This window comes from Ctenopharyngodon idella, chromosome 11 (assembly GCF_019924925.1).
Source record: "Ctenopharyngodon idella isolate HZGC_01 chromosome 11, HZGC01, whole genome shotgun sequence".
Taxonomy (NCBI): domain Eukaryota; kingdom Metazoa; phylum Chordata; class Actinopteri; order Cypriniformes; family Xenocyprididae; genus Ctenopharyngodon; species Ctenopharyngodon idella.
Genome location: NC_067230.1, coordinates 2,507,709 through 2,516,177, shown reverse-complemented (window position 1 = coordinate 2,516,177; position 8,469 = coordinate 2,507,709). Strand labels below are relative to the sequence as shown.

Genomic DNA, 8,469 nt, shown 5'->3' with positions numbered 1-8,469 from the left:
CCCAAAGCATTCATTTTCTCCTCCTCACATATTACACAGAGATAAGGTCACAATAAATCTGATCTAGTTCATATGTATTTGGTAAGGGCAAAATGACAAGCCCATATAAGTCATACTGATCAGTAGTAGAGTGTCCCATCACAAACAAACCTCTGAACGTATGCGTCTTGATTTTGTTCTGTATGCATTCCAGAATTCTATAGTAAGATATGTTGAGACAGTGGTAGCTCTTTCACATGCAGATTGTGTGTGTGTGTGTGTGTGTGTGTGTGTGTGTGTGTGTGTGTGTGTGTGTGTGTGAAGTGCTCAGAGCTTAAACCATTTATTTTATCTGGTAAGATAGTAGTTACATTGTGGAATCATGTAAATGCATAAGAGAAAACATTTACAAAGTGAAAGCATGTAGTTTTGAACAGGTTGTAATGGTCTGGGTGTACATTTCTTTAAGACCCATGTTTGGGGTTTCCCTGAGCCTTGCATTCGTGGGGAGACTGAAGGTTACAAGGTGAGTAACAACAGCAGCACTGTGGAGGTATTGTATGATGATGATGATGATGATGATAAGAATAACTACATGGAGATGTGACACCAGGTTTAGCAGTGTCCTGAGGAAGCCAACACCAAGACACAGCAGACAAGGACACAAGGGGTACAGGTGAGTGTGCATGTAAGTGATACAGGTGAGTGTTTGAGCGCAGGTTACTTGAATAGGAGATTGTGGAAGATCAGAGGAGTATCACAGGAGATCGCTGGAGCACAGGGAAGTATCAAAGTAGATCTCTGGAGCACAGGGAGGTATCAAAGTAGATTGCTGGAGCACAGGGAAGTATCAAAGGAGATCGCTGGAGCACAGGGAGGTATCAAAGTAGATCGCTGGAGCACAGGGAGGTATCAAAGGAGATCGCTGGAGCACAGGGAAGTATCAAAGGAGATCGCTGGAGCACAGGGAGGTATCAAAGTAGATCGCTGGAGCACAGGTAGGTATCAAAGTAGATCGCTGGAGCACAGGGAGGTATCAAAGTAGATCGCTGGAGCACAGGGAGGTATCAAAGTAGATCGCTGGAGCACAGGGAGGTATCAAAGTAGATCGCTGGAGCACAAGGAGGTATCAAAGGAGATCGCTGGAGCACAGGGAAGTATCAAAGTAGATCCCTGGAGCACAGGGAAGTATCAAAGGAGATCGCTGGAGCACAGGTAGGTATCAAAGTAGATCGCTGGAGCACAGGGAGGTATCAAAGGTGATCGCTAGAGCACAGGGAAGTATCAAAGTAGATCGCTGGAGCACAGGGAGGTATCAAAGTAGATTGCTGGAGCACAGGGAGGTATCAAAGTAGATTGCTGGAGCACAGGGAGGTATCAAAGTAGATCGCTGGAGCACAGGGAAGTATCAAAGAAGATCACTGGAGCACTAGGGAAGTAAAGTACATCACTGGAGCACAGGGAAGTATGTAACAAGTATTTAACAAGTATGTTTTCTATATGTAACAAAAACTGTAGTATTACTTCTAAAAAAAAAATGCAGTAATCTTTTGTAAGGGCTATTTTTGACAGCTTGCAGCCCCAGTTTTCATTTACTTTCATTGTATGGAAAAGAGCAGTTTTGACATTCTGCCTAACATTTACTTGCTTCTACAATTAATAAAGAAAGTCGGGTTTGGAATTACATTAAAATAAGTACTAATTAAAATTTTTGGATGTTATTCTTGGATAATACGACCCTGCTTGGGGACCTTTATTTTGAAGGCGAGTCACCCACTCGCAGTGTTTGGCTTCACGCTCTGCGCTGACGTGTGAGATGCCTGGAGAATAAAAACATTGCCGGTTGCTCACAGGTAGGAAGTAGAATTCATACAAATTTGATACTAAAGCACGTCCTACTTTGTATATGGTCACATAATTGGTTTCAACCAAGAAACTTAAATGCACTTCCCGTTGCTGAAACATATTGTATTCCTGATATGTCTGACAGAGTAATTAGAAGATATTCTGACTGAAATTATTAAAACGTGACATTGGCTTTGTCTTAAAACCTAGGGAGCTCCCTATCTGGGCAGCACCTATTTTGTCCAGACGTGCTGTCTGGGTAGGCTGCTCACTTTTGTTTGGTTAGGTAAGGAACTGTCAATGCACTTTGCCTGAACTTCTCATCCAAACCCTTTTGCCATAGGACCTTATTTCAGCCCTAAGAGGTCTTCATAGGACCATGGGGGGAAATACAGGTGTGTTTGGAGCAGCTGAGTTCATATCAGACCTCTGTCACACAAATGTAGACAGACCATTTCCTGTGTGGCAGAATGGCACCATCAGTCCCTGTGTCAACCAGCTTTTGTTGGGATCACTGTCACATGCTGTTATTGCCATCATCAGTGCCTGTTACATTAGTGTGCCCAGGTGAGTGTTTATTATATAAGGCTTATGCTGAAACAACCATTCAAAAATTTGGGGTTATTTTTATTTATTTTTATTACTTTTTTCAAAAGAAATTAATACTTTTATTCAGCAACGATGCATTACATTGATCATAAGTGACAGTAAAGACATTTATAATGTTACAAAACATTTTCAAACAAATGCTGTTCTTTTGAACTTTTATCAAATAAAACATGTTTTCAAAATTGTTTTCAACATTGATAGTAATAAGAAATATTTCTTGAGCAGCAAATCAGCATATTAGAATGACTTCTGAATGATCATGTGACACTGAAGACTGGAGTAATGATGCTGAAAATTCAACATTGCCATCACATGATTAAATTACATTTTTAAAATATAATTAAAATCAAAAACAGTTATTTGAAATTGTAGTAACTTCACAATATTACTATTTTACTGTATTTCTGATCAAATAAATGTGGCCTTCGTGGACATAAGAGATTTCTTTCAAAAACATTAAAAAATCTTACCAACCCCAAACTTTTGAATGGTATTGTATATGTGAAAATCTCAGATGAAAGTCAACATGTCATGAAATCAAAATGGACCCTGTTTACCTACATATAAAAACACAAAACAATCTTATTCTAAAGGGACAGTCATATTTACCATTTTCAATGAATTTCGCAACAGGTTCTAGATGTTCACGCAGAATCGCTGTGCTGACCAACAGAAAAATTCTTGTTTTGAAAGTGAGCCGCACTTCATCTACACTATCGGCAATAGACGATAGACCTTATTTGCCCTAAAATTTAGCCAAAATTTTGCAAATGTGACTGCAACTTTAGTCATGATCCAATCAATACAGGTTGTTAAAATAAAGTCCTGACCAAATTTTGCATTATATATTAATTTAATTGATGGCCAAATACTTTTCAAATTACTTTCAAATAAAATTTCAAATAATCTTTATATATAATATATATATACTGTATGTATATATGTATATGTATGTATATATGTATGTATGTATAATAATTCTTGTTTTATTCCCCACAGACTTACCCATATTGTATCCTCCCTTCCCATTGGCTGGGGCTTCAGGACCGCATCAACCATGCTGTTGGCTCTCTTGTTTATTGGAGACTTGGTCCTGGTTTTTAAGCTCCAGGCCTCAGACATTTATCTGGATGTCTTAGCCGATGGATGTGGCATACTGGCCTGGATGGTTCATTTTGGGGCCGTTTTGGCCTTACAAAGGACAGTGTACAGAAGGACTCGAGGTCCTGCTGTGCTTCCTGTGCTGCTTATTCTCTCCATCCCTAATCTAGCTTTTATCCTCACTGCCTACATCCAAGAAATCAATCGTCTTGGACCCTCAGAGCCTCTGCAGGTTGTCCGTCTTGCTCTAACAGTAACCAGGGCTGCTCTGGTTCTGGTCTACTTGCTTGGTTATATCTTTCCCTGTTACAGAACTCAAAGGGACCTTCTGTCTTGTAATGCAGAAGATGTAGCTCCTTTGATTGTCTCCTTTGAACCTGATGAAGGGGTGACTGTAGCTGAGGATGGCTGCAGCTGGCTGTCCAGGCTCCTCTACCTGTGGCTGAACCCTTTGCTGAAGCGAGGTAAACGTGGAGAGCTGGAGAGGCCATGTGACGTCTTTCAGCTGCCACACCGACTACGTACCAAAGCAGTCAATCTCCGGTTCTACCAGTGTTGGCAGAAATGTCTCCATTCAAGAGGTCAGGAAAAACCTGAGAGACTGGATAGACTTCCAAGAGGAAACCTGCAGGACAACTGTTGGAGTGAGGCTGAGCCAGAGAGGATATGTGAAGGTGGAACACAACACGATGTCAAACTTCTGCAAGTGTTGCACAAGGCCTTTGGTCTACGCTACTACCTGCTGGGTGTGTTGAAGTTAGTAGCTAGTATGCTAGCTTTTGCAGGACCCCTGCTTCTCGGTGAATTGGTGGGTTTCATGGAGACAGAGGGGGCACCACTGAGCAAGGGTGTGTGGTGTGCCGTGGGGCTGTTTGCTAGTACCTTTCTTGCTGCCCTGCTGAGAAACGTCTTTGTTTATGAAGTATCAAAGGTTGCATTAGAGGCTCGGGCTGCTGTGATTTCCACCATATACAGCAAAGCTCTAAAAGTCAGTGCGTCTGCTCTGGCTCCCTTCAACATGGGTGAGGTTGTCAACTTCATGAGCACAGACACGGACCGTGTGGTGAATTTCTTCAACAGCTTTCATGAGGTTTGGAGTCTTCCCTTCCAGTTTGTCCTTGCACTTTACCTGCTTTACCTACAGGTTGGCGTGGCCTTCTTGGGCGGAGTGGGCGTGGCTGTGCTGCTCGTGCCTTTGAATAAAGTCTTGGCCTCCCGAATTCTGGAAAACAATAAACATATGCTGCTACACAAGGATGGGAGAGTGAAGGTGGGACTGTTTTTGATATGTTAATCTAATAATCTGTAATATTTTTATTTGTTAATAAGTCTTTGAATTTGGCTTTAAGTAAATACACTACCATCAAAGTCCCTTTTAAGGAAAGTCTGTTCACTTGGTGGCCAGATTTTCAACACTTCTGGGCAGCTATTTTGGGCATCCAAGACCAAGTCCTATCTATTTGAATGTGGGAATCCTGAAATCTCAAAAACTGCTTGGCAAACTCACAATTAAAGGACATATTTCAAACCAGCAACAAAATCTGACATGAGCTGACCCATAAATGTTGTTTCTTGTGCTCAAATAGCATTTAAAAAGCTAATTTTTCAGGCTAGATGAGCCTGAAAATGTGCAGTCCTAAGCACGAGTCTCAGGTTTCTATTGGAACCGGAGCCTCTAATGGCAGCTGCTGTAACGCAATGACTTTATCAATCAGCGATTGGCTCTTTTACTTAGAAAACGGGACGTATTCTGCCATATTGCAATTTCTCCCATTCATAACTAATAGGAGTGAACAGTCTTTCTATATCTATAGTCTTTGCTACCATTCAAAAGTTTGGAGTCAGTAAGTGTTTTATTTTATTTATTTATTGTTTTTATACTTTTATTCAGCAAGGATGCATTAAATTAATCAAAAGTGACAGTAAAGACTTTCATAATGTTACAAACTATTTCTATTTCAAATAAATGCTGTTCTTTTGAACTTTCTATTCATCAAAGAATCCTGAGTTTACACAGTTAAGCAACATTGATGATAATGAAAATGTTTCTTGAGCACCACATCTGTTTTTTTAGAATGATTTCTAAAGGATCATGTGACATTAAAGACTGGAGTAATGTTGAAAATTTGGCTTTGCCATCACAGAAATACAGTAGATTTCAAAATATATGAAAATAGAAAACAGTTATTTTTTAAATTATATTTAAATTGTATTTTTAATCAAATAAGCCCCGGCAGCCTTGGTAAGCATAAGAGACTTCTTTCAAAAACGTAAAAATCTTACCAAACCCAAACACTACTTTTAACACTACTAGGGGCCCTCAGCAAACTTCCAAGGGGGCCTCAATATGACTTACAATAAGACATGCAAATTCCCCATGACTTTGTATTATATGATTGTGGACGATGGAGGACCTTGGAGTCAAAAAGGTTAAGAAACACTGGTGTAGTAGCTTCCAGTGGATAATCAAATATCTGATGTGTTTTGTCTCAAGCTAATGACAGAAATACTCTTTGGAATTCGGGTCCTGAAGTACTATAATTGGGAGGAGCACTTCACTCAAAAGATTGCGGAGGCCCGTAAAAAAGAGCTACATCACCTGAAAGTTCTGAAGTACCTGGATGCTGTATGTGTGTACACCTGGGCTGCTCTGCCCGTGGTCATCTCTATCCTCACCTTCATCACATACGTCATGCTGGGAAACAATCTCACTGCTGCAAAGGTGTGTAGGTCACACTTTAAAAGGAGCATAAGTGTATACCACAGCTTAGAATGTTTCTTGAAAAGGGAACAGAGTCTGCTCTGTGTTTAATTAATTAAAATATTTTTAAATGGCTATATATATATATAATGGCTATAATATTGTTCTACACCTTCCTTGCATTTTATATTTTTTTTGGCAGGTGTTTAGTACTCTGGCTCTTGTGGGAATGCTCATTCTTCCTCTCAATGCCTTTCCCTGGGTGCTGAATGGAACCCTGGAAGCTAAAGTGTCGTTAGACCGCATTCAGCGCTTCCTCACGCTACAGGATCAGGACCTCACTGTCTATTACACTCAAGGTACCTGACTTGTTTCTGGATGGTTAAAATAATCCATAGCACAACCCAAAAATGGCAGGGTGACATAATACAAATCCACATGTCTGTTGTTTTCGTATTACTTTCGACATTTAAACAGTTATGAAATTCACCTAAATGAAACTCTTTATGCATGGCAAATTAATATAATTAATAATATATATGAAACATTGATTAATACACTTAATTAGTGCATTTCTTATCATTATTTTTCTGCAGTGTGTCCTGAGGACCCTCTGTCAGCTGTTCAGATGGACCAGGCGAGTTTCTCCTGGAAGCAGTCAGAGGATCCAGATTCTGTCAGTGTACCTGATGACAAGACAGAGGATGGATCACCACCACGCAGCTTTTATCTGCATGCACTCAATCTCAGTGTTGAAAAGGTATGTGCTGCAGCAGGTTCGCATTGTGCTTTAGTTGGATCATCAGTAGCTCAATTGTTTCTCTTTGATCAGTATTGAGAGAGAAAAGTCTCCTTTCAAAATTTGTTTTGGTTGCTTCTTCAAATATTTTGTTGCAGGTTTGAATAATGAAAAAGTATGTTAGTGTGTAAATGTCTTTGCTTTCTGGCTCCAGGGCTCTCTGGTGGCTGTGGTGGGAAAAGTTGGTTGTGGGAAAAGTTCCCTGTTGGCCGCCATAACAGGAGAACTTACCAGGTACTAATTCATAATATAAAATACTAAAACAATATATTTATAAAATAACTCTTTTAGTTTAAAGGTGGCAGTTTAAAGGTGAAGTATATACACTACAGCTTACAAATTTGGAGTTTAAGATTTTTTTAATGTTTTTGAAAGTCTCTAAAGCTCACCAAGGCAGCATTTATTTGATCAAAATTACAGTAAAAACTGTTATATTGCAAAATATTATGACAATTTAAAATAACTGTTTTCTATTTGAATATTTTTTTTAAAGTGTAATTTATTCCTGTGATGTCAAAGCTGAATTTTCAGCATCATTACTCCAGTCTTCAGTGCCACATGATCTTTCAGAAACCATTTTAATATGCTGATTTCCTGCTCAAGAAACATTTCTTATTATTAATGTTGAAAACAGTTGTGCTGCTTAATATTTTTATGAAAATAGTGATATAGTATCTCACAGAAGTGAGTACACCCCTCACATTTTTGTAAATATTTAATTATATCTTTTCATGTGACAACAATGAAGAAATGACACTTTGCTACAATGTAAAGTAGTGAGTGTACAGATTGTATAATAGTGTAAATTTGCTGTCCCCTCAAAATAACTCAACACACAGCCATTAATGTCTAAACCGCTGGCCACAAAAGTGAGTACACCCCTAAGTGAAAATGTCCAAATTGGGCCCAATTAGCCATTTTCTCTCCCCGGTGTCATGTGACTCGTTAGTGTTACAAGGTCTCAGGTGTGAATGGGGAGCAGGTGTGTTAAATTTGGTGTTATCGCTCTCACTCTCTCATACTGGTCACTGGAAGTTCAACATGGCACCTCATGGCAAAGAACTCTCTGAGGATCTGAAAAAAAGAATTGTTGCTCTACATAAAGATGGCGTAGGCTATAAGAAGATTGCCAAGCGGTTTAACAGGACAGGTTCCACTCAGAACAGGCCTTGCCATGGTCGACCAAAGAAGTTGAGTGCACATGCTCAGCGTCATATCCAGAGGTTGTGTTTGGGAAATAGACATATGAGTGCTGCCAGCATTGCTGCAGAGGTTTAAGGGGTGGGGGGTCAGCCTGTCAGTGCTCAGACCATACGCCGCACACTGCATCAAATTGGTCTGCATGGCTGTCATCCCAGAAGGAAGCCTCTTCTAAAGATGATGCACAAGAAAGCCCGCAAACAGTTTGCTGAAGCCAAGCAGACTAAGGACATGG

General features: G+C 39.9%; 1 protein-coding gene across 2 annotated transcripts in view; it reads left to right on the top strand.

Annotated features, from left to right (window-relative positions):
• Positions 1-353: 353 nt before the first annotated feature.
• Positions 354-8,469, top strand: part of abcc10 (ATP-binding cassette, sub-family C (CFTR/MRP), member 10) — an 18,270-nt gene continuing 10,154 nt past the window's right edge. Inside the window, exons 1-8 of one of the 2 annotated variants that reach the window (XR_007932531.1) lie at positions 354-1,074; positions 1,199-1,832; positions 2,168-2,391; positions 3,433-4,804; positions 6,029-6,256; positions 6,438-6,594; positions 6,832-6,995; positions 7,189-7,268. Coding sequence is in view for 1 of the 2 variants with exons in the window: in XM_051911815.1 (XP_051767775.1) it covers positions 2,204-2,391; positions 3,433-4,804; positions 6,029-6,256; positions 6,438-6,594; positions 6,832-6,995; positions 7,189-7,268 (2,189 nt within the window). In the remaining variant the exon portion in view is untranslated. The remainder of the gene's footprint in view (positions 1,075-1,198; positions 1,833-2,167; positions 2,392-3,432; positions 4,805-6,028; positions 6,257-6,437; positions 6,595-6,831; positions 6,996-7,188; positions 7,269-8,469) is intronic. The other variant, XM_051911815.1, reaches the window with a different exon arrangement.